Genomic DNA, 26,628 nt, shown 5'->3' with positions numbered 1-26,628 from the left:
CGGAGTATCAGATAATTTTGCCTAAAAGTGGATGTCACGTCACTATTTCATCATATATTACGTTGTGCAAAGTTAACCAATAACCTCGCTTACATGATAATTGTCGTAAGTCCTTAATGACACTTTGCTAACCATCATGGAGTCATGGTCATGGATGGTTCACTGTCACAATTTCGAATAATTCATAACGTAGAGATGAGTTATTGAAGCTAACCGGAAAATTCCAATCTTTGAAAACCAATCTTTTTACTTAGCTATTTTTTTTTTTTAAGGAACATCTTTCTCTCGAAGTAACGAACAATATTTCTTAGTAGTTAGTATAACAAAAAATTTGCATTGGCTTCTGCAAGAAAGCGGCATGGTTTAGCAGCTGGCTGCAACTAACGCCATGTGCTCTATCAGGTCAAGGACTCGGTTACTGTGACATTACAAGACCCACACATATTTTAGTATTTGGGTATTGTCAAATGGCAATGTGATGGTAAAGAACCGAGAGAGAGTAACTGTTACCTGTAACCCCATTCGTTGTCATACCAGGAGACAAGTTTCATGAAGGACTTGCTTAATCCAATCCCAGCATTAGCATCAAAGATACTTGACCTGAAATTTTTTGACAATGACCACAACATTTGAGAACCAACACTAGATTTTAAATGATCCGCTACAAGATTTAAGAGTGACATACCTTGAATCTCCAAGAAAATCATTAGAGACGACATCTTCTTCTGTATATCCAAGAATGCCCCTAAGTGGTCCTTCTGATGCAAACCTGTTAGAGATTTTAAATCAAATTCATGAGAGGTTATTACAAGTTCCATGTTTTATTCATATATAGAGAATGTTACGGGAAATTAGTTGAACAGAGTTTTGAGAGTAATACTTTATGGCTGCCTTAACGTCTTCATAAGATGCATCCTTCTCAAGTCGACAAGTTAAATCCACAACAGAAACATTTGGTGTTGGGACACGGAAGGCCATTCCCGTTAGTTTTCCATTGAGTTCCGGAAGGAACTTACCAACAGCCTATTTAGACAAGAAAAAAAAGGCATGGCTTAAATATGATTCCAGATGCGATGCTTTGTATATAACTGTATGATTTTGCGTACCTTTGCAGCGCCGGTTGAGCTAGGAATGATGTTTTGACTAGCGCCTCTGCCTCCTCTCCAGTCCTTCATTGATGGGCCGTCCACAGTTTTCTGAGTAGCTGAATATTCAAATGCGAAGATAAACAAAACACATCATTTAGTCTCGTCAGTTCAGTGATTTACAGTGACATATAACAAGAGGGCACAAGAATCAAAGACCTGTGGTCGCGTGGACTGTTGTCATCAAGCCTTCAAGAATTCCAAATTCCTCATGCACCACCTACCAGATACAAGTGGTTAAGGGCCATAGACAATTTTATTTGACCTTAATGAAGTTCTACATAACAAGCTATATATAGGACAAAAATGCAATGTTACAAACCTTGGCAAGAGGTGCAAGACAATTGGTGGTACAGCTTGCATTGGAGACTATATCCATGTTAGGTTGGTATGTCTTCTCATTTACTCCAACAACGAACATGGGCGCGTCCGCTGAAGGTGCAGAAATGATGACTTTCTTGGCGCCACCCTGCAGAGACAATGAAAGGTCAAGAAAACCATAGACCATTTTAGCAGATGATTGTTTGAATTAAAAATATAAGGCCTGCTATTAAATGTTAACATCAATGGAACTAGTAGATCAACAAGTGTGTTCAGGTGAAAGTGCAAACCTTCAAATGTGATGAAGCTTGTCCAACGGTGGTGAATACCCCCGAAGACTCAACAACATACTCAGCTCCAAGATCAGCCCACGGGATTTCAGCTGGGTCTCTGAGGAAGAATCAATAAGATGTCAGACTCTAAAAGGATAAGCTTTATACCCTACCAATAGGAAAATCATGGATATTGATTCCTAATTTGACAATACTAGACGGATACACATGAGTCAACATTTTGAGGCAATACCTCTTGCTGACAACTTTGACCTGTTTTCCATTGATCTCCAAAGTAGAATCATCAATTACATTGATGGTTCCTTTGTAATTTCCATGAGTAGAATCATACTTGAACATGTAAGCCTGCAGAAGAGGGGAGAGAAGAATTGCTTTTAGTTTGATATATCCATGCCTCTTAATACGATTACTATATGGGTTCAAGCACGCGGAACAGTTACTATGAGTAAGGGAAACTAAATGGGAAGAGAGCATAAGAAACAGTTATAGAAATTCCTGGCTAAAAATAGACTTAAAAATAGTAAGAGCAAAATGGCATTGTAAGTTGCATCTACTACTGGATAAGATAGTCATCATCCTTACCATGTACTTGGCGTCTATGAATGGATCGTTGACTGCTACAACCTCAATATCATCCCTAAAGGTAGCGATGCGGAGGACCAACCTTCCAATTCGACCAAAACCTGTCCCGCACATAAAAATACAACCATCAATAAGAAATGAAAATGTAGAGAACTAGAAGCATGTCAGAAGGAATGAAGGCATAGAGACTATCTTATGATGTTGAATTTCACAATGAATCCAACAATGGAAAGAAAAAAAACATACCGTTGATCCCAACCTTTGTCTTTCCACTGCTCCTTGACCCTATACAAGTCAACCAAATCAAAGTTAGCTGTAAGAGTGCAGCAACAAACACAGGTAAGAATATCAATTAATTTTTTTTACTTACTATGAACAATAGGAGGTGCTTCTGTAGCTGTGGCCTTGATGGGTTGAACGCTCTTCGCATTGCATTTTCTGTACATTAGAACATAAAACATCGTTAGGAACCAAGGCAAGCATCGTAAGAAATTTACATGTACTACAGAGTTTGTCACAGAACTGTAAAGTTGAAGATGACCCAGTTGAAACTGCAGCACCAGAAAATCTAGACGAGGCCAGGTTGTGAGTGAATCCAAGACTTGACGTGACCTGATCATATGAGACAAAAGATATAATAAACCCACTGAAACTTTAATGCTTCCTATCATCGATTCAGCTTCTCAATCAAATAATAACTCAGGGCAAACGACTAGGAATTCAATATTTCAACGACAAGTGAGGACGCAAGTAGAGAAGATAGCGATAAAATAGAAAACAACGAGTTGACTTTACACTGAGAAATTGAAACCAGAACCAAAAACAAGACATCACCTCCTTACTATCTACTAAAACTCCAGGCGACACGGACATACAAAAGCGAAGCAGATCAAAATTCAAAGCTAAACCCAAGAGAGAGAAAACGAAAACGTTTAATACCTGAGAATGATCGTACGATGACGATGGATAAAGCTGGAAACGAGGAGCTGCGGCGGAAGTGGCGGCGGATCTGAGGAGAGAAGAGAAGGCCATAGCTAAGCTACCAGATACAGAGAGATCTCGCCGCCAAAAACCTTCCGCTGAATGGCTTTTGAGTGTAGCTGTGGAGCCAAGAAAATGTTCTGTTGAGTTAAAAATTGCAAATTGCAAATTGCAACTGCACACTGTTTAGTTCATTTTTGAAGAATATTTTCATGCTTACGACTCTGCAAAGACGATGACTGTGTTCCGATGCGTCGCAGCCTACTTTTGCGATGAGATCTAACGGTTGAGATTTCTCGGAGGAAAACTACAAAGCCGCGTGTACGGGATCAGCGTCAAGGCCCATGATTTGGTGGGCCTTCGGTCATATTTGAACAACGTTGACGTATCTTTTGTCGTTTATTGAGTTACGTAAAGTTTTGCCACGTCAAAATAAAATGGGCCTGATCTAGTTTGACAGGTGGCAAGTCCAGCTGGCTCTCCCTCCAAAAATGGCTACTGTACTGTTAAAACGACGACGAGGCTGAGCCAGCTCCGATACGCCACGTGGCATTTTCTTCGCTGTTCCTGCAGCTGGCTCGTCTCACAGTCCCCTCTGTGTGATTAATTTGCTTTTCTGGCTCTCCCGTCAAAAATGGCGAACCGTCGGTTTCTCTGTATCTCTAGAATTTCCCAGAGATTAATTTGAATCTTCATCTTCTTCTTCTCTCTGATTCGCCGAGAAACCTTGTTCCTCTGCTCCTCTCGTCCTTCGCGCTTTTTGCCTTCGGCAAGGTCTCTCATACACACGAAATTTCTCTTTGTTTTAGTTTGTTTGAGCAATGTTGACATGCTACTACCTAGTTTTCCGATTGATTTTCTGAATGACTTCTCCGGGATCGGTTGATTCGTCTTCGTATTTGATGTGTAGAATTCGATTTTCTTCTTTAACTTTGGCAAACATGTTACTTATGGATGTTGTAAACGATGTGTCTTCTATTTCCACTTGCTTTTCTCTTGTTTCTTCCATCAGATTGCTCTCTTTCCATTAGCTAGTCGTGCTTGTGAAATCTCTAATTGCTTCCGTGTAAATTCTCTCTTTTTATTTTTCTTTGTGATAGATGCCAATGGAAAGGTCGTATAGCAATGCAAGAATGGCCAACAGTTTCACGTTCTGGAATGATTGTGTTGAGCCAGAGGATTTAGAAGAAATGTGGATGGATCCTGCGGTCAGTGCTGAATGGATTGATGTTGGAGAGACTAAAGGCCAGAAGGTTCACCTTTCAAGGGATCCTGATGGACAGCCTTATCTTACACAGACCGAGATGAGGGTAATCACATAAAGTTCCTTGTATGTTTGACAGAAATTGCGGATGGTTTTCGTTTGATTTCAAACATTTCAATACAAGATTGATGTGGCTTTCGTGAATCCTAGTTAGACCTTTCTTTCTGCCTACTTATTGATCAACCCCTTACCTTCTCAGGCTGTTGCTGATATTACTGTCCGGAGGCATTTTGATTCGATCTTGGATTTGGTAATGCTTCATTTTCACCCATCATTGATAGTTTCATGTTCGATTGTTGGTCTGTAATAATTACTCAGAGCATTATTTTTCAAAGTGGGCAGTTCTTTAGAAAACTAACACTTTTGAGCTTGGTTTTAGCTACTCTTTTAGGTTATTGAAATCATGCATCTATGCCCTTTCTGATCTTGAAGTTTTGCATCTCCCTCTTCCTCTGCAGGAAATGATATGCGCAATTGCTGAGCTTGAAAGTGACCGCAAGCCTCTCATTATGAGGTACAACAAAAAGACCAAAGAAACTGGCCTAGGAATTTTACAAGTTTTCGAAAAGACAGCAGCGTGGTTGGCTGGGTACAAAACGATTTCTAGTTTCTCTCCTTTCCAAGAAGATCTTAGATTTATAAAATCTTATATTCCGGTTTTGGTCAAACTTTCTTGCAGGGGCCAGGGCTATCAGGCATATAATGTGGATGACAATCCTGATCTTCTTCACAAGCCCTTTATAAATGTATATTTTGGGGCAGCTTACCTGAAATGGTTAACAGACTATCAGAATAAGTATGATATATTGTCCCTAAGCTGACATTGCTACCTTTACAATTTCAATGACGACAAGTCTAAATTCCTCCTGGAATTACTTCAATATTTTTAACTTTTCGTGTGCAGCCAGAGAAGTGAAGAGTTTGTTGTCAGAGCATATAATGGTGGGACAAAAAAGGCGACTCACAAGTCGACATTGCCATATTGGAAACGATACCTTGCAGTGAAAGAAAGTCTCCCTTCAAGGTTGTTGTTTCTGTTCTCTGATTGCTCTTTGTACCTAGTTTCTGCTGTCATATTTTATGCTTGGTTTCAAGGAAAAGGTTTTGTGTTACCGTATGCTTTCATATTGTTATTTTTGTTCATAGTTATAATAAAGAAGCTGAGAGAAGCGAAGCTAAAACTCTTTGGTAATTGTTGTTGCAGAAAACATGTCGATGCTGGCCCTTCAAGCTTTCATCCTACGAATCCCGCTTCACCAGGCTCAAGTAATCTCTCCCTCTTTTTTTATCGTTCTGTATCAAATAATAATGTTTCTACGTTTATACACATGCACCTATGTCAAACATATTAAGATCTCTAGAAATATTAGGATATCATGGTGCAATGTGCCAATGCTTTAGCTGTATGCTCATATTTGGAGAACCTCTATCATTCTCTTTTAAGTTTTGATATGAAATATACTCTCTGGTTGAACAGACACCAATTTCACATACTGGGACTCTCGGGCTTCCCCTGAAGATATGGAAGATATGTGGAATCATTCTGAAGTATGTAAAGAGTGGACAAAATCTAAAGAAGAAAGGGGAAAGGTTCGTTTTTCACAAGATGGTGAAAAGAGGCCTTACCTTTCTCGAGGGGAACTTAAGGTACTGTCTGTCTTTTAATTGAGCACTTTTACAGAACAAATAACCAACATTGTTCTCACCATGTTGCCTTCAAAGTAATGCTATATTTTCTATTTCAGGCTGTTGCAGAAATAATTGTTTCGAAGTACTTCAGCACGAAAGGAATTAGAGTTGTAAGTGTGCATTTCTGTTAATTATCACTTGCTGAGGAAACTTATATTGGGCATCTTTTTGGGTCTATTCATATGCTATTCTGATAAATATGTTCCATATCACTGATGCAGCCTCTTGTTTGTGCGATTGCTGATACTGTGTGCATGCGGTTTGTGAACGGTACTAAGAAACATGTAGGTATACTCGGAGTGGACTACTCAACCGCTTCCTGGTTATACTCGTAAGTTTGTGACCAAACTTCGTTTCTCTATTCTATAGTTTGCATTATAAAGTCTTAAACCATATATCAAATCCAAATGGGGCTGTTTTTCTGAATAAAGGGAGCTAGGATACCGTGCATACAGAGTCGATTCAGCAGACGATTTGACCAAACCATTTGTCTCTATGTACTTCGGTGTAGCCTATTTGGTTTGGTTATCGGAATATGAAGGAAGGTATGCTTCCAACTCCAACTCTCTACTTATAAATCCTGATTTTGCAATCAAGATCTTAGTCAAAACATAATCAATCTGATTCAAACAATGTGATACGCAGTCAGAGAAGTAATCAATTCATTGTCCAAGCTTATATCAACGGTCCTGACCACGTCGATCTTGAGGCATCATGTCCACTCTGGCTCAAGTTCGAGCAAGCTCTGAGTTACTATGAAGTGTCGAAGAGGTATCATTGTGCATAACCGCAACTATTTCATTTTACTTTATGATAGAAAACAAATCTGACTTATGATTGGTTTTGATGGCTCTGTTTCCTCATCAGGGATTCAGGAAGCTGCATTATCCTATGAGACAACGTTTATTAATACACATATGATGAAGATTAAAGAATTTAGCTTTGGTTTCGTGTGTGTTTGTATCACAAGATTTCCTTTCTGCGGTTTCTGTTTTTGTCTTTAAATTTCCGTGTCCTTTTTTTGTTTGTACGATGAATGATTAACTGTGTAGAAAATTTAACAAATGACTACATACTGGTTCTTTCAAAAGAGTAACAACAATCTTCAAATAGGCAAAACATCGTACAAACAAAGTTAGCAAATCTTCTAAATAAACCGCGAAATTAAAATGGGATAGAAAAAGCTTAAATCTTCGGTTCGTTTAATTTTCCGGTTTATTATTTAGGTTTGGCTAAACCGGATTTGAACTCCCCTAGTTTACGCGTGTATACATCATCTCCAGAACAATCTAAGAACAGCGGCTAACGAACGTATTTTTCCGGCGATAACTCCGAATCAATTTCTTCACTTTCTTTCTCTTCTGATTCAAAGAGAATGGAGGAACCGAGATCGGAGGATGAAGGGGGAATCACAATCATGGCGAAATCCCGCAAAAATCCTAAAACCGTAGTACAAATTCAGTCTCAGAAACTTGATTCCGACCAGAATGCTCCTCAATTTGAGAAATTCACAAATCCCAACCCTAGTCCCGTCGCTAATTTCGAAGGGCTCGGATTAGCTGAGTGGGCAGTGGAAACGTGTAAAGAGCTTGGGATGCGTAAACCCACTCCAGTTCAAACTCACTGCGTGCCCAAGATATTGGCCGGGCGAGACGTTTTAGGGCTTGCTCAGACTGGTAGTGGTAAAACGGCGGCGTTTGCTCTACCGATACTTCACCGCCTCGCTGAAGATCCTTATGGAGTCTTCGCGCTTGTAGTGACGCCGACTAGAGAGCTAGCGTTCCAGCTCGCTGAGCAGTTTAAGGCTTTGGGTTCGTGTTTGAATTTGCGTTGCTCTGTCATTGTGGGAGGAATGGATATGTTGACGCAAACGAGGAGCTTGGTTTCACGACCTCATATCGTTATTACTACTCCTGGGAGAATTAAGGTTTTGCTTGAAAACAATCCTGATGTTCCTCCAGTTTTCTCTAGAACCAAGGTAAAGAAGAACATTCTCAAATTCAGAGCTATCTGAAGTTGCTGCGTTTAACTGATTTTTAGCTTTACTTTGTGTTTGCTTGCTTAGTTCTTAGTACTGGACGAGGCGGATAGAGTTCTTGATGTTGGTTTCCAAGACGAGTTGCGGACAATCTTTCAGTGTCTGCCAAAGAGTAGACAAACATTGTTGTTCTCTGCTACGATGACTAGTAACTTACAGACATTGCTCGAACATTCTTCAAACAAAGCTTATTTCTATGAAGCCTATGAAGGGTTAAAGACTGTTGACACTCTTACGCAGCAGTTCATTTTCGAAGACAAAGATGCGAAAGAACTATATCTTGTGCACATACTGTCGCAAATGGAAGATAAGGGCATTCGATCAGCCATGATTTTTGTCTCCACTTGCAGGTCTCATATTCATAGCTGCTTTATTAAAAAAAAAACATTTATCATCGGGTGATTCCATTTGCAGTTACTGACTAGACATTGTTGCGTGTTTTAGAACATGTCAAAGGTTAAGTCTTATGCTTGACGAGCTTGAAGTGGAAAATGTAGCTATGCATTCTCTGAATTCTCAGTCTATGCGACTATCTGCACTAAGTAAATTCAAGTCTGGGAAAATACCGATATTGCTTGCGACTGATGTTGCCAGCCGTGGATTGGACATTCCTACTGTCGACCTTGTCATCAATTATGACATTCCGAGGTACCTTTTGCTGATATTTTCCTTTTTCTTTAATTCACTGTGCTTTTCATGTTTAACTGATATTCTAATTCTACATTTGGCTCAAATCAGAAATCCGAGGGATTATGTTCATCGTGTTGGACGTACAGCTAGAGCTGGTAGAGGAGGACTGGCTGTAAGCATTATCACTGAGGTAAAGTAGTAAATCACAGAACCACATGAAACATCGACCCTTAAGTTTTGTTGTTCATGGTTGGGCTTACAACCAAACCCTTACATATCCTTTTGCAGACCGATGTGAAACTTATCCATAAAATAGAAGAGGAAGTTGGAAAAAAGATGGAACCGTACAACAACAAAATAATCACTGACAGTTTAGAAGTCACAAAGGTAAGATTAGCAGTGTAATATATCTAAGTTCTCGTCTTTTATCTTTGGCTCAATCTGATCAAATACTGAGTCATACCAGCTGCTTCGCAATGGTGTCTAAGTTCCAGTTCATCTGGGTATATAAGAAGAGTAAGATCAGTTATTGGCTGCTGAGTGATATCCTGTCGTGTTTTACTGATCCAAACTTCTAAAACTGAATCTGCAGGTCTCAAAAGCCAAAAGGGTGGCAATGATGAGGATGCTAGATAATGGATTCGAAGACAAGGTTAAAGACCGAAGGAAATTGAAACGTAAAACACTTGCGGATAAAGGGTTGCTTAAGAAACGGAGCAAAAGGCAGAAATCAACAGAAAATTGATGACTAAAATCATCTTCAAGTTTTGTTCTCTTAGCTGCATTTTGAGCAGCAAATCTCTAAGAATCTATGTTTACCAATGTTCTTACTTTGTTCACATTTAGCCAGTCCCTTATATTTCTTGAACCTCGATTGTTCACATTTGGTAAGAAACGTTCTTAGTTCTTACATATCTATCTTATTTCCTTCTCCACACTGGCGAGAAAAAACAAATTTATTATTTATTTTGTTTTCGTTTTCGTTAGAAAAAAAAAGGGAAAGGAGAAAAGGGTCAACAAATATCTCCCTCCTGACCCCAAAAGTCCAAAACACTTGGAAAGAGTAAAGATAAAACCTATAAAATATCGACTCTGTTTCACTTTGAAGCCTTGTGGGCTGGTGGTTTGGATTGGTTTGAAGTAGCTGCAGTTGACATAACACGTAACCGACCAGCTATCTCCGTGAAGGATGGCCGTGCTGTTGGGTTAGGCGCCCAACACTCCTCCATTAATATTCGCCAGTCCGAGTCACAGTAGCTAGGTATGGTCGGCCTCAGTGTGTTGTTCACTATCCCACCTGCGTTTAACCCATAAATTTCTCAGCAAGATAAGACCTAGTCGTGTCCAATCCGATTTTACCAATTCCAGGCCAAAAACCCGACCATAAGCTGACTATAACCTCATATTTTCTGAAAATACTTCAATGTAAAACCCAAAACCAGAATCGAATCAATCCGAGCTGTTATATTTCATACACCAAAAAATCCGAACTAAAAACAGGATTGGGCAGGAAAAACCAAAGCTTGTGGGTTGGTTAAACACGCACCTATTATAGCACCGTAGTGCATATTAGCATATGGTTCCTCCCCAGTTAGAATCTCCCACAAGACTATACCGAAAGAGAAGACGTCGACCTGCAGGAAAAACAGCAATAACTCGATTTGGTTTTGTTCCCATTCTTTATATTCAGTTATTCACTATGAAATATTTCATTTTACCTTCTCTGAAACTTTGCTGCTGCTACCATTGAGAAGCTCTGGTGCCATCCATGGTAGGGTTCCGCGTACACCACCAGATACCAATGTATTTCTTTTAATTTTTGACAAACCGAAATCACCAACCTTGAGGAAGAACAAACGAGTGAAGAGTATGAATGGATTTTGTTCAAAGACATCATATGAATTGAATTTTTACCTTGCAGATTGGGCGAGAAGGATCTTTGAGGTTCACAAGTAAATTGTCACATTTCAAATCGAAGTGAACAATGTTTTTGGCGTGCAAATATTCCATTCCAAAGGCAGCATCCATGGCAATGATTAGTCTCTTGCGACGATCCAGGTGTCTGACAATATAAAAGTGAAAAAGCAAATAATCTTTAACCGTTCATCAGATGGGAAAACACAGAAACGTTATAAGAGAGATTTGTACCTATCTTTCCTAAGTAGAACATGTCTCAGAGAACCATCAACCATGTACTCTGTTACAGTAGCCAATGTTGCGCCAGGGCCATCTTTTACAACACCATAAAATGCAACCACATTTGGATGATGAAGCTTTGAAAGAATTTCAGCTTCTCCCCAGAATTCACCAGTCTAGCGAACAGAAAAGGTATATTCATAAGCGTCCCATGATGAGAAATCTAGAAGTGTTATCACTAGGTAATCCTTTTAACATATGCCCAAAGGAAATTTTTCCAAAAGAAAATGCAGAAACACTCACTAATCTTTCTTGCTCAGATGATCGGCCAGCAAAGCAACTCTTCTTTATCCTTTTGATGGCAACATCTGATCCTCTCCATTTCCCATGATACACTGTACCGAATGTGCCAGAACCAAGCTCCTTTAGCTCCTCGAGATCGTCATTCATAATGATCTAGAAACATTTAAGAATAGAAGGATCACAGGCAGAGACTAGAAGGAGAAATTTATTTTATAATGACAAACAGGGGTTATACTATGTTTGGTTCTTTTAACAATCTGAAACTTACTATCCTTTTTCTAATGCAGAATAAGTAAAACTTCTATCAGGTGTAAGAATTTATTGTCCATCATACCTGCAAGCCACTTGTGTCGTAATCTGCCAGAGACGGGCCAACTGGGGGAAGTCCAGCGTTCCTTGTTTCTGTCTTTTCATCCTATCAAGTTCATCCTCATTAGTATACTCATGGTTTTGGAATCATAAAATCAAATCTACCAGAGACTTATACCTCATGTTCACAGTCTGAGGTCCTTAAGTTCTCAACCATAGCACCAAATTCCTCACTCTCTGTGACATTCATCTGAGGATCCACACGGTTTTCTGTCAACGGAGCAACCTGATGCAATCTGGCGATTTCTCCACCATCTTCCATGTCAGATGGAAAGCCAGGGGTTCGGTCAATATAAGCAACATCCCTTTCGCTAAACTGCTCCTCGGCCAGATTCCGAAAATAAGACCAATTTTTAGGATCATGATTCTCTACATTCAAGCTAACACCAGCTCCATCATGCTGATATGGATTGCCACCTGGCGGCATATCATCAGAGAGTGCCTTTGCAAATATTTCAGAAAGGAAGTCCTGAGGGAACCGATCATTGATATCAATAAGAACACCTGAAGAAGTTTGCTTTTCAGGGATATCGTGACTCATTTCTGTGTCTACATGGCTCAAGTTACGAGCTTCAGGCTCAATACCTCCACCATTGACCGTTATTTTGTCCACGGTTACATTTGATGCCCCTACTTTTCCAGAGATGTTTTCCACATCATTAACAATATGGGAATCTTCATGTGATTTACCCGCTGCTTCTTTTGCTGGTTCTTGCTGTCCAGTGCTAGCTTGTGAATGAGACATTAAGAACTGAGAACCAAGTGAGTCATCAGACTTTGACAAGCGGTTTAGCATTTCCAACTGTTCACGAGGTATCCTCTCCGAACGATATACCCTCCGGGTAGGCTGTAAAGGTTCTGGATAATCAAGATCAATTAGATTCGACTCAGAGTCGGTATGAACAAGACCACAGGTACCACTTGATGATGAAAGCTGATCATCTTCACCGGATAGAGGAACCTGCTCAGTAATAACAGCATCACGGTAGGTAGAAGGCTTCACAGGATTGTTCTGCCGTGTGTCTCTTCTTGGGGGCAACATATGTGCAGCATCCTGGCTGGGTACAGTTGTTGCAACTGATGCCTCCCGATTCTTAACCTCAGTATCATCCGCTTGAGGAAGATTCTGGTGATTATTTGCCAGAATTTGACGATTTTCAGGCTCAACGTAATCACGAACTTTCGTCTCAGGTTTTATGTTTGGCTCCTCTACCTGAACTGGTGCGTTTTGCTGTGTGATGCCAGGGTGAGGGTATGGCTGCCCTTGGAAAGGCATGGGAATAGAGTAATTAGAAGAATTGGGATCATGATGCTGCATTGGAAATTGCTCTCTTTCTCCATAATATTGTGGGTATATTCCATACGAGCCGGATGAGATCGATTGTGGATACTGAAGAGTGGAATTTGGTAGAATAGATTGAGGATAGTGGATAGACGAACTTGGTGGGTTGGACTGGGCATACTGAAGAGTAGCATTTGGGGGAACAGCTTGCTGAAACTGAAATGCAGCATTATGTGGAATAGATTGAGAATACTGAGCAAAGGAGGTTGGTGGAGCAGACTCAGAATACTGTATAGAGGATTGTTGGTAATCTACCCCTGTTAACTGCGAAGGGCCAACACCATTGATTCCCTCGGTGTTCCTGACATCCAGCTCAGCTAAATTGTTTGCAGAAGAGCTGTCCAATCCATTAAGGGTTGAGTTGCTTCTTGATCCAAGGTCCATGTCATTAACAGCTACAACATACTGGAACTCAGAGTCAACATCATTTTTGTTAACCCCCAGAAGAGCACCATCCAAATCACTCACAGAGAACAGAAACATCCTAAGCTTTTGCGAACCCCCACGGTTTTCCATCTCATTATACTCCTCCATCATATTCAGTAGATCTTCGTCACATGATACAGACACCAAGGCATCAAGATCTTCACCAGGAAGTTGATACTTCACAACGTGAGTCCGGTAGTAGATTTCAAGAACTTTTTGCCTGAGCTCCTGCCAAGAAATGTCCTTTCTTATGGAAATAATGTGTGTTTCACCTCCAACATATCTAAGCTTTGAATCACCTGGACGTGGAAGTATTTTCCCACCAAAGCTACAAAGGACTTTAACCTTTGCTGTTAAACTACCTGAGGCTGAAGAAGATGCATATCCATGAAAATTTCCTAAACTTCTATCTTGACATAATAAAGCTTCTGGTGCTGAATGGATATGCCCAAGTTTATTCCCAAACTCGTGACCCGTGGGGTTTGTTCTCTCATACTGCGTCAAGCCGTTTCCCACCATGCTCATCCTCGAAACATCTGAACCAAATTCAGACCCTGCGTGCCCGTTATAACCTATGGGATAATTCATATCTCCAGCTGAAATGGGATTTGCAGACCTTTGAGAAATCACCCGATCGCGTAGAAACTCGAGAGAAAATTCCTCCCCTGTTTGTATGGAGTAATGAAGCCCCGGCTTAACATCTGCAGGATGAGGTCGGACATTTGCATTCGAGATACCCGTTTGATCAGGGGTAAATCCTTGAGGGACTGAGTCATTCACATATCCAGGTTCCATGGCATGTTGCTGGAACGGATGTGGTGGTCTGTTTCTATCCATCACAACAACAAGAACAACAACAGTCCTTCAAATTATTCTAATTGACAAGACCTGTAACAAGAATCTGACATACTGAACTATAAAGAATCACTGCCAAATTGCTTCAGCGATTGTAGCCGATGCCGCTACAAACTTCCCCTCCTAAATATTTAAGCTGCAATGAACACAATTGAGAGAGATAAATAAGTTTTAGCAGAAGATGAATCCTCCAGAAACATCGAGTCTTTCATACTATCAATTAAACAGAGTAATACTCATCAAAGTTCTTCCATTTGCAATTGTAGATTGAATAATCCGACCAGAAAAGTCCAAAAACATGCTTTTTCTTCCAAAAATGGAAACTTTTCCACATCAACCTTACATAAATTAATCCAAAACCTCAATACAAGTAATTTAAGAAAAAAGGAAAACAAAACCCTAGCTCGATTTGAAAGATTTAGACATACCACATCGCTAAAATTAGCTTCAGATACCCAAAAATAAAGTTTCAGAAAATGTCAAAGAATCAAAAACTGATAGAACAATACCACAAAGAAAAAATGTAGAGCTAGACCGGTAAGTAGATTCAAGAAGGATTGTGAGAGCTAGCAACAATCAAAAACATCTTCTTCTCTTTGTTCAAATCTCAGAATCTGCATCAAAACCCTAACTTTTTTTTTAAATTATTTTTGTTGGTTTTCTCTCACTTTCTCTAGGTTTCCTCGTTGCTTACTCAAAAAATGGTAAATCCGTTTAAAGAAATGATAAAAATGACCAAATAAATTGTCAAGAGTTTTTTTTTTTTTTTTTTTTTTTGTATTGTAATGGAAAGAAAAATACAAAATGGTTCGTGTCCGTGTGACTCGGTGCTTTAAAACCAGAAGAAACGAGAACCGTACATCTATCGATGATGAGAGAAATAGACGGCTGAGATGAAAGAAGAATAAGTGAGGAGTAAGTGAGAAGCATGGAATCAACAAGTCTCTCTCTCCCGTAGCTTATGTTATACGGTTTGCATTAAATGGGACTCTCAATATCATCAGATCCTAAATCAATGAATTAAGTAGAAGAACGTGCGCATACTTTCATTCTCATTTTCGTTATAAAATTTCTCTCTTTTTATTCCCTTACGTAATGTTTTTTTCTTTCCCACAAGAACTGTCATTTTCTGAATTCGGTTAATCTGATTCCATTTCAATTTGCATTGAATTCAGTTTCGGAAATTTTTAGATTCTTTTTAGTTTGATTCGTATGAATTTTGTAGACCATCTCAAGTTTTAGGCCCATTAAGTCTAAACATAAAAGTCCATAGCCTTATTAACTCTCAAGTTCTAAGCCCATTGACAGACAGCCAATAGGTTGTCGCTACAACCTTTTTTACATACATGCAAGTCAACGTAAAACAGAGGAAACAGAGTATTCTGCTTCTGTGTTTTTGTTCGAAGCGTTTCATTATGAATGTTTTTCGCATTTCAGAAAGGGGTTCCTCTTTTGTGTTTATACTGTTTTTATGGAGCCCATTCACACACAGGTCAAGATCTTCGTTTTTTTTTTTCTTTCTTTTTGGTTGAAGCGGTCAAGGTCTTCGCTGATGTAATCATGGGGTAATAAAGAAACATTAGCAGTGATTGCGAGGAAATTTCAAAGAAAGACCAAGAGGAACGATACTATGTATTATAGTATTAGTCAAATCATTGCTGATCAGAGTGTGAGAGAGAGAGAGAATGGATAGTGATCTAAAACGTTTCTTTGTGGTATTGATTCTGTTGCGAATCTCCGAACACGCAGCTGCTTCTACTTTCCCTCTTGCACTTCCAAATTGCAAAGACCATTGCGGAGATGTTAGTGTTCTTTACCCTTTTGGGATAGGCCAAGGTTGTTACAAGGACAAATGGTTCGAGATCGTCTGCATCAACTCATCAGAACAAATCTCTGTACCTTTCCTGCTTAGCATCAGACGGGAGGTTATTTCGTTTGACCTTGGAAGCTATTACTCCATCGATGACCGTTCTCATTATCAGAGCAACAAGATTCACATTCTGGGTCCATTGAAACATACAGGTTGTTCCAACGGATCAGTAGGAGATTCATCGTCTTTGAATCTGAAGGGGAGTCCATTCTTCATATCAGACAATAATAAGTTCACAGCTATTGGATGTAACAACAAGGCCTTGATGAAAGGCACAGGATCACAGATCGTGGGATGTGAGGCGACGTGCAAGAATGAGACTTACAAAGATGATAACGTCAGGGGCTGTCTGGGTGATAAGTGCTGTCAGACCAAAATACCATCTGGTCTTCAAGTGTTTGATGCAACTGTGGAGAAACTAGAACCCAGTAAAGATGGTTGTCAGGTTGCCTACTTGACACAATTCCAGTTGGCTGCGTTCATGTTCACACCTCCTGAACTACAAGAGTACAGAAATTACGTTATGATGGAGCTGGAATGGTTCCTTGATGTTCTCCCCATCCCTTCAGAGGGTTCAGCGCTATGTGAGGCAAGTATAAATGGTGAACAAATTCCAAGAAGTTTAGGAAACCTATCTGCCATAGATGGATATCAGTGTTGGTGTAAACATGGTTATGAAGGAAATCCTTATATACCTGGTGGATGTCAAGGTGTGTATAAACTTCTTTCTCATTCTTTGAGTATGTGTATAGCCTTAATCCATAGAATTCTGTAAGTGATTATGAGAAGTTTGGTGTTGTCCAAAGACATTGATGAATGCAGATATTCATATCACAATAAATGTGGAAAGAACAAGTGTGTGAATGTGTCTGGATCATTCAAATGTGAGAAAACTTGGCCAGCCATTTTAAGTAAGTTAATTTCTGCATAGCCGATAATCTTTCTTCATTGAAACTGTAAAGATCAACTTACAATGCGCTGAGAGTTATTCTGCAGGTGGAACACTAAGTACTGGATTGTTGCTTTTAGTCGTTGGAACGTGGTGGCTATGCAAGGTTAATAAAAAGCGGAAAGCAGCCAAGCAGAAAAGAAAATTCTTCAAACGAAACGGAGGTTTGTTGTTACAACAACAGACATCGTTCCTTCAAGGCAGTGTCAATAGAACCAAAGTGTTCAGCTCCGATGACCTTAACAAGGCAACTGACAAATTCAACCCTAGTAGAATACTGGGACAAGGAGGCCAAGGTACAGTTTATAAGGGAATGTTGGAAGATGGGATGATCGTCGCTGTCAAAAAGTCCAAAGCATTGGAAGAAAAGAATCTTGAGGAATTCATCAATGAGATAATCCTTCTGTCACAGATTAACCACCGAAATGTTGTCAAGATTTTAGGATGTTGTCTTGAGACAGAGGTACCTGTGTTAGTGTATGAGTTCATTCCAAACAGAAACCTTTTCGATCATCTTCAAAACCCATCAGAGGATTTCCCAATGACTTGGGAAGTCCGTCTCTGCATCGCCTGCGAAGTCGCAGATGCCCTCTCCTACCTGCATTCAGCCGCCTCTATACCAATTTACCACAGGGATGTCAAGTCAACAAATATCTTATTGGATGAAAGGCACCGAGCAAAAGTGTCAGATTTTGGAATTTCGAGATCAATTGCTATAGATGACACTCACTTGACAACAATAGTGCAGGGAACAATTGGATATGTAGACCCAGAGTACCTTCAGTCAAGCCACTTCACAGGGAAGAGCGATGTCTACAGCTATGGGGTTTTGCTCATTGAGCTCTTAACCGGAGAGAAACCTGTCTCCCTTCTGAGGCGCCAAGAAGTCAGGATGTTGGGTGCCTACTTCCTCGAAGCCATGAGAAATGATAGGCTTCACGAGATTCTTGATGCTCGCATCAAGGAGGAATGCAATCAAGAGGAGGTCCTTTCAGTAGCCAACCTGGCAAGAAGGTGTTTGAGCTTGAACTCAGAACATCGCCCTACCATGAGAGATGTTTTTATTGAACTGGATAGGATGCAATCCAAGAAAAAAGGCATTCAAAGCCGAACTCAGAATGATGAAGAGCATGGGCACATTCGGATTGCAATGCCCGAATCTATGTCACTCCTTTACTCTTCTCCGGACATAGTCATTGAAAACAGCTCATTCTCACTGGAATCAGAACCACTCATGCTTCACAAGACACAGTGACAGGAAAACCAATACTCTTCACCTTTCAAGATAGTATTTCAACAAAGAATGATATGTGCGAATCGCCGTCCAAAATATATATATATATATATATATGTGTGTGTGAATGTATTCCATTACTTCATCTAATAATACCTCTTTCTGCAATTTATAAGACTTTATGTAGCAAATCAACGAATCTAAAAAAGAAGCAAACTATTTGTATTACTCTTAATTTATCTTTCACGTGTTTGATCTATAGTCTATACACATGATACACCTCAGTGTAGGTAAAATGGAGACATAACAAAAGATAAGTTCACTAACACTCAAATACACTGAGGTAACATGAATCTCTTATTATGTACAAGTTTAATTCCAAATATGAGTGACAGTAACGGCCTAACAACCAGTAATCATCTCATAGCATGACATACTGAACTCATTTCACATAAAGGTGGAAGCCTTTTACCCGGAAGATAAATGCATTATAGGTAACGACTTCCCTCATAAACAACTGTTTTCACCCACACGATTTCCAGTTAGCTCCAAGTGTCCAGTTGTATGTGCAGTGAGTATTACAGCAGAAGCTTCCACTTTGACAATGAGACCAAGGTCTTTCTCAGAGAAGGAACACACTCGGACATTCCATGAATATAAGTCAGCTACAGTAGAAGTAAATTTTTTTAAAGAGTGTTAACCCTTACTGGAAAATACGCAACCATAATCAACCACAAACCAACACATAGTTAAGTTTAAGGCGTAGAGTTTCCATGCCAGCATGGAAACAAGATATGCTAAATTTCAGGCTTTCTTACTTTTTAACATAAGCCTTACGAGACTTCTGTAAAAGAGATGATCAAATAACAAGGCGAAGTTACTTGTTTGTAAAAAGACAAAAGCAGATATCGATGATAACCAAATGCTTTCCATGACTCCTTCTAACTACTTTTTCTTCTCACCATGCAACAATCAAAGAATTGACTGTAACAATTTTATACATCCAGAAGATTCTATCACCTTGGTTTAAAGCGGAGAAGATTCTTCCAAGGATACACAACCAATGATGGACCCACCGGCTGGAATGCACATCGGTTTGGTCTCTCTCCAATTCAGAGGCCTATCCAAAGGGTTACATACCCTCACAACGGGCAATCTCACAATGTCAAATCTCCCTGCCCCTGATTCTTCCCATTTAAGGACCTTACCTCCTATAACATAGAGCTCATCCCTTAGAGCTGCAAACCCATAACCAAAGGCCTCTAACTCTCTCGGATGATTAGGAAGAACAACAGAAGGAACTGAACCAACATTGTACCATTCCCCTTCATCTGTATCCCTAGTCTTGATCAAGCTTTCTCCCCAATCTACAATAGTGTACACTCGATCATTTTTCATCACCTGAACAGCAAACTGCATGGCTCTAGAGAATGGCCAGACATCCTCCACAGTGGACCAAGTCATGTCTCGTGGATTAAAAACTTCAGATGAATTTTGCTCTGCAAATCCCACCTGGTCACTCAGAACATGAAAGCAACCTCTGTACGATAACCCCGAGCAGTCCATCTGTGGTCTAGGCATTGCTGGTAATTCCTCCCATCTGCAATACTTCTATGTTAGACTCCAGTTTGATAGCTTCTCAAGTTAAACATAAGAAAACTTTAAAAAGTATATCTCAGCCAGCATAGAAAAAAACCAAAAAGAGTAAATTGTGGGGATTCTTCATGCCAATTATATATATCCTACACCAGATAATACACGAGAATATAGGCCACGTGAGTGGAGGAATAAATATACCTATCAGCCACAGGATCATAAACCTCAGCAGAGGGAATTCCCCTGGAATGGGTTAAATTGCGACCTCCAGCAACATAAACCTTGCCAGAGACAGCAGTACAAGCAAAGTGAGTCCGTGGTGTTCGCATACTAGCAACCATTTTCCATTCTTTCTTAAACGGATCAAACCGCATGACATCTTTAGTGACAACAGGCTTCTGATGAGGAAACGATGACACAGAAGGCGCATAACAACCCCCAATCACAAGAAGACAATTGGAAACACAAACACACGCAAAACCAGAATGATGCCAACCATCTTGAACAGCCCTAGTTGTAGGCAAAGGATGCCATCGATCAGCTTGAGGATCATAAGCAACCCACTGGTTCTTAGAACGTTCTGTCAACACAAACAACCAGCTCCCTGACCATCCATTTCTAGCTTTATAGGAAGAGTAATCAACGCTACGAACTAAATCTCTCCAGCCTCTGGAAACACACTCGAGCACTCCATGATAGCCATGAGAAAGCTTCGCTATGCATCTCAAAGCCAAATCATCAGGCAAACCTGGGATTATAGACTGCTCTATTGATTCCCTGAAAAACAAGTTTCAGCCACTAACGATCAGACATCTCAAACTCGATAAATGTTATAGAAAAAAACATGAATTTGAACCCAAGGAGAGATAAAGGTAAAGGATTTAGATTCAACTTTGTGCAAGAAAGAAGAATAAGAGAGCTAACACTTACATGAATCGAAGTCGCGAGATTGTAAAAATGTATCGTGCGATCCCCTTCTCGAGCTTGCTTTAGAACACCAAAATTACCCTTCAAAATATATCACTTTCCCGGAAACAAAAACACCATTAACGATAATCGAAACGGAAACTGCAATCAGAACGATCTAATTATGACACACAGTTAGAGAGAAACTCAAGATTCTGACAAGGAAGAAGGAGACAGAGGAGCACAAGCATGGGATGGATGTGGGGATCGAAAATTTAAAAATTCTTTATTGGTCCTTTATTTATACATGGTTTCTGTTTATTAACCAATACTTTCTTAAATAACTAATTAACCCATAACTTTCTGCTATCACAAGTTAAACAGCGTCGTTTTATTTCAGCTTCATCTTTAAATCTCTTCTTTCTTTCGACGGTGCGTGACAGGTCGACTCATTCTCCTCCGATTCACGGTGGTTCCGGCGAAAACAGAGTCAACATTCAATAAGCCGATCTGTTACAGGATCAAATAGAAGGTTTGATCAAAGGTCCGAGGAATATCTTGGTAAGCAATTCGATTCTTTTAACCATGTTATTTTCGTCAATCCCAGTGCATTGATTTGGGATTATATCTGTTGCTGAACCGCTCCGATCTTCCCTTATCATGAACTTATCGATCCTGGAAATTTCATATTTTGAGCTTCTGTGTCTGATTATAGAAAATTCTATCCAAAGGCCGCGTTTTTGTCTCAATTTGTGGATCTTTGTTGTTGTTGTTGCATATACATCCTTGATTAAGTTCGAAAATTTCTCTGAAAGTGATGTATAATCCCAGGTCTTGGCTTTGATTAGCTTTTAATTGTATAGGAGTCAGGTCAATGGCGTCTTCGTCGGATTCATGGATGAGAGAATACAACGATGCTTTAAAACTCTCTGAGGAGATTAATGGAATGATATCAGAAAGAAGTTCTTCTGCTGTCACAGGGCCTGATGCTCAGCGTCGTGCTTCAGCTATACGAAGGAAGATCACCATTTTCGGTACCCGATTAGACAGTTTGCAGTCTCTTCTTGCTAAAATTCATGGAAAACCTATGTAAGCCATTTACTAGTCTAAATCCTAATTGCTTAAAACTGTAAAGTAGACACTTTTAAGTGTAGTGTTGATCTGATCTTGTCAATCTGAATTTTTACTTACTGACACAGTTCAGAGAAAGAGATGAATCGGCGCAAGGATATGGTAGGGAATTTGAGATCAAAAGCAAACCAGATGGCGAATGCTTTGAACATGTCAAACTTTGCCAATAGAGACAGCTTGCTCGGGCCAGAAATAAAGCCGGATGATTCTATGAGCAGAGTTACTGGCATGGATAATCAAGGAATTGTTGGATATCAACGACAAGTTATGAGAGGTAACCTCTCTTATCCTAGTAAACATAATGCAGATGTTGTTGATTTCTGTACTAGTTTTTCTATTGAATATGTTATTTTCCTGTGAGTAGAACAAGACGAAGGACTTGAGCAATTGGAGGGAACAGTCATGAGCACAAAACACATTGCTCTGGCTGTTAGTGAAGAGCTTGACTTGCAGACAAGGCTTATTGTATGTCACTAGCTTTTCATTGTATTGCCTTGGTTTGAATTTTCGGATCGTGACACATTTGGATTTTCCTGTATGCAGGATGACTTAGATTACCATGTGGATGTTACTGACTCTCGCTTACGGGTAATATATGCTTCAACTCTTAAATATTTCAACAAATCACTTTGGTGAATCCCAAGCTTTAGTTGGTCCATACTTTATCAGGAGTAACATTGATCTAATGATGATCTGTTTTGGGTTTTCTCAATCAAGAACCACATTATGCTAAGTTAACGGCTAATTAAAGACATTGATCTGTTCTGTATGTTGTTTCTTATTACAGAGAGTGCAGAAGAGCCTTGCTGTCATGAACAAGAATATGAGAAGTGGTTGCTCTTGCATGTCAATGCTCTTGTCAGTGCTGGGGATCGTCGGTCTTGTTGTTGTAATATGGATGTTGGTTAAGTATCTGTAATACCAACATCAGAAAACTTATAAGTTTCTCTGTAGGTCACTGTCACTGGCCTCTACTCTCTATGTGAATGGTTGTAATGTATTTTCCTCATTCCACATTTGTGGTTGAGCTTTTCATTTCTCTTCTGTTACAAGAACCCTTAAGAAATAATAATATGTAACGTGTGCAGTTTTCACAGTTTGCTGTCTTCATAAAGATTTAAGAAGTGGTAGTGAGTAAAATGCAGAGACAAAAAAAAAAGGGTATATGTCAGATCTTCATCAAAGAAACTTGTCTGAGTTCAATATTGTGGGAAATTTATATAATACCGATATTCATGTCATCCATCCATTATCACTGGAAACAAAATTCCTTTTGGTCCTTCATTTTTTGTGTGTACTGTTTCTTAATCTCTAAATGACTTGTCAACGCCTAACTTTCTACGATCATATAAGTAAACGGCCTCGTATTTAAAAGATCTCTTCTTTCGACGGAAACTGCCGTCTGGTTGCGTGGCTACAAAGTCAGCACTCAGCTAGTTGATCTATTTCTCCATGAAAATGATGGATTAATCAAAGGTCCTTGGTGAGCAATTGGATTCTCTTTTTGGGAATATATATGTTGTTGAATTGCTCCGATCATCCCTTAATACATGTGTTAATACCAATATTGAATTTGTTGCTTCTTGTAAGCTAGTTGGATTTTGGTTGTTGTTGTTGCATCTTGTATATACATTCCTTGGTCAAGTTGAAAGTGATCTGTATTTGATTTAACTTTTTTGATTATGTAGGAATCAGGTCAATGGCTTCTTCGTTGGATTCATGGAAGAGAGAACACAACGAGGCTTTAAAACTCTCAGAGGAGATTGATGAAATGATATTAGAAAGCAGTTCAATGGCCGGATCAGAACATTATGATCTACGTCATGCTTCATCTATGCGAAGAAAGATCACCATTTTGGCAACTCGAGTAGAGACTCTGCAGTATCTTGTTGCTAAAAGTCCTGGAAAACCTATGTAAACTTGATATTTTTTTAAAGTTTAATTAATGTTTAATATGTGAATGTATCTTTTTCTTTTTCTTTTTTGTCAATCTGAACATTTACTTACTGGCACAGTTCAGCAAAAGAGATGAGCCGGCGCAAGGGTATGGTTGAGGATCTGAGATCAAAAGCAAATCAGATGGCGTCTGCTTTGGACATGTTAAAATTTTCCAATATTGACAGCTTGTTGAGGCCAGAAAAGCAAGATGATATCATGAGCAGAGTTATTGGCATGGATAACCAAGGAATTGTTGGATTACAACGACAAGTTATGAAAGGCAAGCTGCTTTTATCCTAGTGAATATAATACAGATATTGAATTCTGTATTAGTTTCTCTATTTAGTATGTTCTTTTTTTTCTGCGAGTAGAACAAGACGAAGAACTTGAGAAGTTGGAGGCAACAGTCATGAGTGTAAAACACATTGCTCTAGCTCTCAATGAGGAGCTTGGCTTGCAGAAAAGGCTTATCGTATGTCATCGGCTTTTCATTGTTTTTACTGCCTTGATTTGGGTTTCCCTGTCTTACCAAATCTGGTATTTTCCTTTTATACAGGATGGCTTAGACCACCATGTGGATGTTAGTGCCTCTGGCGTTAAGGTAATATATACTTTAGCTCTTAAATATTTCAAACAAATTACTTTTGGTGAGTCATTAGCTTAACTGCTTAAGTTAGTCCAATGTATGAAATGAATGGTGATCACTGATCAGTCTTGGGTTTGCTCCACCAAGAATCACTTTATACTAAGCTAACTAGGATAGGACCCGCGGTCCACCGCGGGAGAATATTGGTTTACATACGTTGATTTTAATATTGTGCGCGTTTTAAGTAGAGCGAATCGTGTAGTGTACTTATAAATATTCATAATAACGAATTGTAGAGAAAATATTAAATTGTTTATAATTAAACCGATCATATTAATTATTATTAAAAAATGGGATTTTGTGTTTTAGAATTCTAAAATTAGACGATTCATAGGAAACTGTGGGTCGAGCCCAAATCATCTCACTATGGGGCATATTTGGGAAAATATATTAAATCCGCAAATAAACGGACCACATGGATTGATTCGCAGTGGATCATAGGTTTTAATCGGTTTTCGTCTGAGGGTTGGCGGATCAGCCCGCATGTTAGTATTTATTGATAAAAATATAATTTGTTCAACATTTGGTAATTTAAAAAAACTTTTAATAAATGAAATTATATTATTTATAAATATATTGATATATAAAATTATTTTCTCTAAATTTGTTTTATTTATTTATTTTAGTAGTATTTTAAATTTTTGCTACTTTAAAATTATTTAAACAAAATTCACGGATAACCCCGCAAATCATCATACATTTGCGGGACGGGTTTGTGTTTCATATATGCTACCCGCGGATCGTGTGGACAGACTAACTATATTTCAAAATATATTTTGCCTATCACAAAACGGGGTTAACAGGACGAATCAACTCGCTTCGACAACTCTAATGGAAATATTATTTAGTCATACAACAAAATAGAGTTTGGACATAGGAATAATAGAATCTGAATCTTATTTGTTAGATGAGAGATTGAAACTTTGAAAGGTGAAATATAATGATTAAAAATTAATTATTATTTTTCATGATTCACAAAATTTAATAAATATCTATCATCTTGTTAAATAATTCTATAAATCATATTCAAGAAATCTTTATAATTTTAAAATTAAACTTTTTTGGTAAGCTATAAGTATGAAAATACCATAATTTTGATTTAATCTAATTAAATTAAAATTAGCTACATGGATTTCATATCTATTTAATTTATACGACCAAAACAAAAATATCTATTTAATTTATAAAATAGATGGGTTAGGTGTGATAAATTTTCTAGAAATCTCTTGAAGCAAGTAAGATATCTTTCAATTAATGATAATTGGCTAAAATAAGCAAAATTAATGACAAAACGTTGATTGTTATGGAATTAGTTTCAAAAATATATGAACAAATATATTATACGTAATTAATGTATAGTATTGTTCGGAATATGCTTTTATGATTAGTTACCATAAATACAATCAGATTTTATTTGAATTCCATAAATATTTGATTTTAGTTTGTTTTTTCATTATTAATTCGAATTTATATTCAAAAAAATTTCAAAGATCCGATTTCAGAATTTCGGGTCAATTTTTTGATTGTGACCCGACCCATTTTCATTTGTACTTATCTTTTAATAGTATAGAGATGACTAACGGTAGGCATGCCTAAAATAAGACAAAAAATTTAAGAGTTACATGGTCTTTATCTGCTCTGTTTGTTGCTTCTTAATACAGAAAGTGCAGAAGAGGGTCGATACTGGTGTTTGCATGTCACTGCTCTTGTCAGTGCTTGAGGTCATCGGTCTTGCTGATCTAATATTTTCTAATCCCAGTGACAAGGTTCAAGAACCAAGGAAAGATTAGGTTGATTTACATTGGTTTTGTTATCTATTTGGCACAGTAATGATCATCACAAGGAGGAACTCCATAGGGATGATCTTTTTTTGTGATCTGAAATTTTGTGTGATCCTTTGAAGTTTGAACTCTTTCGCTCTTGTCTATCTCCTGATGTGCGTGTGTCTGATCCCCCTTCTGTTGCAAGAACCCTTATGAAGTAT

General features: G+C 38.8%; 8 protein-coding genes across 10 annotated transcripts; 5 read left to right on the top strand and 3 right to left on the bottom strand.

Moving 5' to 3' along the window:
• Positions 1-203: 203 nt before the first annotated feature.
• LOC9328964 (glyceraldehyde-3-phosphate dehydrogenase GAPCP2, chloroplastic) lies at positions 204-3,517 on the bottom strand. The gene is made up of 14 exons (XM_021013898.1): positions 3,281-3,517; positions 2,865-2,953; positions 2,712-2,779; positions 2,588-2,626; positions 2,342-2,442; positions 1,992-2,104; positions 1,757-1,856; positions 1,468-1,614; positions 1,305-1,365; positions 1,107-1,204; positions 881-1,023; positions 686-769; positions 511-600; positions 204-418 (listed from the first exon to the last, which is right to left on the bottom strand). The coding sequence occupies exons 1-14, from the start codon at positions 3,371-3,373 to the stop codon at positions 364-366; spliced, it is 1,281 nt and encodes a 426-aa protein (XP_020869557.1). The 5' UTR covers positions 3,374-3,517; the 3' UTR covers positions 204-363.
• Positions 3,518-3,764: 247 nt separating this feature from the next.
• Positions 3,765-7,365, top strand: LOC9328963. The gene is made up of 13 exons (XM_021012991.1): positions 3,765-4,096; positions 4,423-4,632; positions 4,786-4,836; positions 5,045-5,175; positions 5,266-5,382; positions 5,491-5,610; positions 5,791-5,852; positions 6,064-6,233; positions 6,332-6,385; positions 6,497-6,606; positions 6,707-6,820; positions 6,921-7,046; positions 7,143-7,365. Exons 2-13 carry the CDS (start codon positions 4,423-4,425, stop codon positions 7,168-7,170), a joined length of 1,293 nt encoding a protein of 430 aa, XP_020868650.1. The 5' UTR covers positions 3,765-4,096; the 3' UTR covers positions 7,171-7,365.
• An 82-nt stretch (positions 7,366-7,447) lies between these two features.
• On the top strand, positions 7,448-9,878 carry LOC9326219 (DEAD-box ATP-dependent RNA helicase 36). The gene is made up of 6 exons (XM_002892854.2): positions 7,448-8,253; positions 8,341-8,663; positions 8,758-8,961; positions 9,052-9,133; positions 9,232-9,330; positions 9,536-9,878. Exons 1-6 carry the CDS (start codon positions 7,651-7,653, stop codon positions 9,686-9,688), a joined length of 1,464 nt encoding a protein of 487 aa, XP_002892900.1. The 5' UTR covers positions 7,448-7,650; the 3' UTR covers positions 9,689-9,878.
• Positions 9,844-15,385, bottom strand: LOC9328962 (probable serine/threonine-protein kinase DDB_G0267686). 2 transcript variants are annotated; one of them, XM_021012989.1, is made up of 9 exons: positions 14,884-15,385; positions 11,870-14,510; positions 11,717-11,797; positions 11,383-11,535; positions 11,092-11,255; positions 10,858-11,005; positions 10,662-10,784; positions 10,490-10,577; positions 9,844-10,240 (listed from the first exon to the last, which is right to left on the bottom strand). In XM_021012989.1, exons 2-9 carry the CDS (start codon positions 14,354-14,356, stop codon positions 10,041-10,043), a joined length of 3,444 nt encoding a protein of 1,147 aa, XP_020868648.1. In that variant the 5' UTR covers positions 14,357-14,510; positions 14,884-15,385; the 3' UTR covers positions 9,844-10,040. The 2 variants fall into 2 exon arrangements, with proteins under 2 accessions (XP_020868648.1, XP_020868649.1); XM_021012990.1 differs by having other exon boundaries at positions 14,910-15,108.
• Positions 15,386-15,772: 387 nt separating this feature from the next.
• Positions 15,773-18,655, top strand: LOC9326218 (wall-associated receptor kinase-like 8). The gene is made up of 3 exons (XM_002892853.2): positions 15,773-16,954; positions 17,051-17,155; positions 17,241-18,655. Exons 1-3 carry the CDS (start codon positions 16,060-16,062, stop codon positions 18,446-18,448), a joined length of 2,208 nt encoding a protein of 735 aa, XP_002892899.1. The 5' UTR covers positions 15,773-16,059; the 3' UTR covers positions 18,449-18,655.
• Positions 18,656-18,731: 76 nt separating this feature from the next.
• Positions 18,732-21,212, bottom strand: LOC9328961 (F-box/kelch-repeat protein At1g16250). Its single transcript, XM_021012993.1, has 4 exons — positions 20,954-21,212; positions 20,225-20,800; positions 19,448-20,027; positions 18,732-19,092 (listed from the first exon to the last, which is right to left on the bottom strand). Coding segments are annotated over exons 1-3 (1,152 nt in total). The 5' UTR covers positions 20,956-21,212; the 3' UTR covers positions 18,732-19,092; positions 19,448-19,453.
• A 93-nt stretch (positions 21,213-21,305) lies between these two features.
• Positions 21,306-23,156, top strand: LOC9326217 (syntaxin-51). Of its 2 annotated transcripts, none has more exons than XM_021012994.1 (6): positions 21,306-21,490; positions 21,793-22,018; positions 22,129-22,334; positions 22,425-22,525; positions 22,604-22,648; positions 22,848-23,156. In XM_021012994.1, exons 2-6 carry the CDS (start codon positions 21,804-21,806, stop codon positions 22,977-22,979), a joined length of 699 nt encoding a protein of 232 aa, XP_020868653.1. In that variant the 5' UTR covers positions 21,306-21,490; positions 21,793-21,803; the 3' UTR covers positions 22,980-23,156. The 2 variants fall into 2 exon arrangements, with proteins under 2 accessions (XP_020868653.1, XP_020868654.1); XM_021012995.1 differs by having other exon boundaries at positions 21,365-21,490; positions 21,778-22,018.
• Positions 23,157-23,349: 193 nt separating this feature from the next.
• LOC110225327 (syntaxin-51-like) lies at positions 23,350-26,602 on the top strand. Its single transcript, XM_021014791.1, has 6 exons — positions 23,350-23,543; positions 23,749-23,974; positions 24,076-24,278; positions 24,370-24,470; positions 24,555-24,599; positions 26,306-26,602. Exons 2-6 carry the CDS (start codon positions 23,760-23,762, stop codon positions 26,432-26,434), a joined length of 693 nt encoding a protein of 230 aa, XP_020870450.1. The 5' UTR covers positions 23,350-23,543; positions 23,749-23,759; the 3' UTR covers positions 26,435-26,602.
• Positions 26,603-26,628: the final 26 nt, after the last annotated feature.

The sequence above is a fragment of the Arabidopsis lyrata genome, assembly GCF_000004255.2.
Source record: "Arabidopsis lyrata subsp. lyrata unplaced genomic scaffold ARALYscaffold_1, whole genome shotgun sequence".
Lineage (NCBI taxonomy): Eukaryota > Viridiplantae > Streptophyta > Magnoliopsida > Brassicales > Brassicaceae > Arabidopsis > Arabidopsis lyrata.
Note: the sequence above shows the minus strand (reverse complement) of the source record. Positions and strands in the feature narration are given on the sequence as shown.

Excerpts from the sequence above, each read along its gene's own strand:
- LOC9328964 (XM_021013898.1), bottom strand. The coding sequence starts at position 3,373 with ATGGCCTTCTCTTCTCTCCTCAGATCCGCCGCCACTTCCGCCGCAGCT. Across the intron at positions 2,780-2,864 it reads GGGTCATCTTCAACTTTACA|AAAATGCAATGCGAAGAGCG; the intron begins GTTCTGTGACAA and ends TCTAATGTACAG. Across the intron at positions 2,443-2,587 it reads GACAAAGGTTGGGATCAACG|GTTTTGGTCGAATTGGAAGG; the intron begins GTATGTTTTTTT and ends TGTGCGGGACAG.
- LOC9328963 (XM_021012991.1), top strand. The coding sequence starts at position 4,423 with ATGCCAATGGAAAGGTCGTATAGCAATGCAAGAATGGCCAACAGTTTC. Across the intron at positions 5,853-6,063 it reads TCCCGCTTCACCAGGCTCAA|ACACCAATTTCACATACTGG; the intron begins GTAATCTCTCCC and ends CTGGTTGAACAG. Across the intron at positions 6,386-6,496 it reads GCACGAAAGGAATTAGAGTT|CCTCTTGTTTGTGCGATTGC; the intron begins GTAAGTGTGCAT and ends TCACTGATGCAG.
- LOC9326219 (XM_002892854.2), top strand. The coding sequence starts at position 7,651 with ATGGAGGAACCGAGATCGGAGGATGAAGGGGGAATCACAATCATGGCG. Across the intron at positions 8,254-8,340 it reads CAGTTTTCTCTAGAACCAAG|TTCTTAGTACTGGACGAGGC; the intron begins GTAAAGAAGAAC and ends TTGCTTGCTTAG. Across the intron at positions 9,134-9,231 it reads CTGTAAGCATTATCACTGAG|ACCGATGTGAAACTTATCCA; the intron begins GTAAAGTAGTAA and ends ATCCTTTTGCAG.
- LOC9328962 (XM_021012989.1), bottom strand. The coding sequence starts at position 14,356 with ATGGATAGAAACAGACCACCACATCCGTTCCAGCAACATGCCATGGAA. Across the intron at positions 10,785-10,857 it reads CTTCTCGCCCAATCTGCAAG|GTTGGTGATTTCGGTTTGTC; the intron begins GTAAAAATTCAA and ends TTCTTCCTCAAG. Across the intron at positions 10,241-10,489 it reads GCACTACGGTGCTATAATAG|GTGGGATAGTGAACAACACA; the intron begins GTGCGTGTTTAA and ends GGTTAAACGCAG.
- LOC9326218 (XM_002892853.2), top strand. The coding sequence starts at position 16,060 with ATGGATAGTGATCTAAAACGTTTCTTTGTGGTATTGATTCTGTTGCGA. Across the intron at positions 16,955-17,050 it reads TATACCTGGTGGATGTCAAG|ACATTGATGAATGCAGATAT; the intron begins GTGTGTATAAAC and ends TGTTGTCCAAAG. Across the intron at positions 17,156-17,240 it reads AACTTGGCCAGCCATTTTAA|GTGGAACACTAAGTACTGGA; the intron begins GTAAGTTAATTT and ends GTTATTCTGCAG.
- LOC9328961 (XM_021012993.1), bottom strand. Across the intron at positions 20,028-20,224 it reads TATGATCCTGTGGCTGATAG|ATGGGAGGAATTACCAGCAA; the intron begins GTATATTTATTC and ends GAAGTATTGCAG.
- LOC9326217 (XM_021012994.1), top strand. The coding sequence starts at position 21,804 with ATGGCGTCTTCGTCGGATTCATGGATGAGAGAATACAACGATGCTTTA. Across the intron at positions 22,019-22,128 it reads AAAATTCATGGAAAACCTAT|TTCAGAGAAAGAGATGAATC; the intron begins GTAAGCCATTTA and ends TTACTGACACAG. Across the intron at positions 22,335-22,424 it reads TCAACGACAAGTTATGAGAG|AACAAGACGAAGGACTTGAG; the intron begins GTAACCTCTCTT and ends TCCTGTGAGTAG.
- LOC110225327 (XM_021014791.1), top strand. The coding sequence starts at position 23,760 with ATGGCTTCTTCGTTGGATTCATGGAAGAGAGAACACAACGAGGCTTTA. Across the intron at positions 24,471-24,554 it reads GCTTGCAGAAAAGGCTTATC|GATGGCTTAGACCACCATGT; the intron begins GTATGTCATCGG and ends CCTTTTATACAG. Across the intron at positions 24,600-26,305 it reads TTAGTGCCTCTGGCGTTAAG|AAAGTGCAGAAGAGGGTCGA; the intron begins GTAATATATACT and ends TTCTTAATACAG.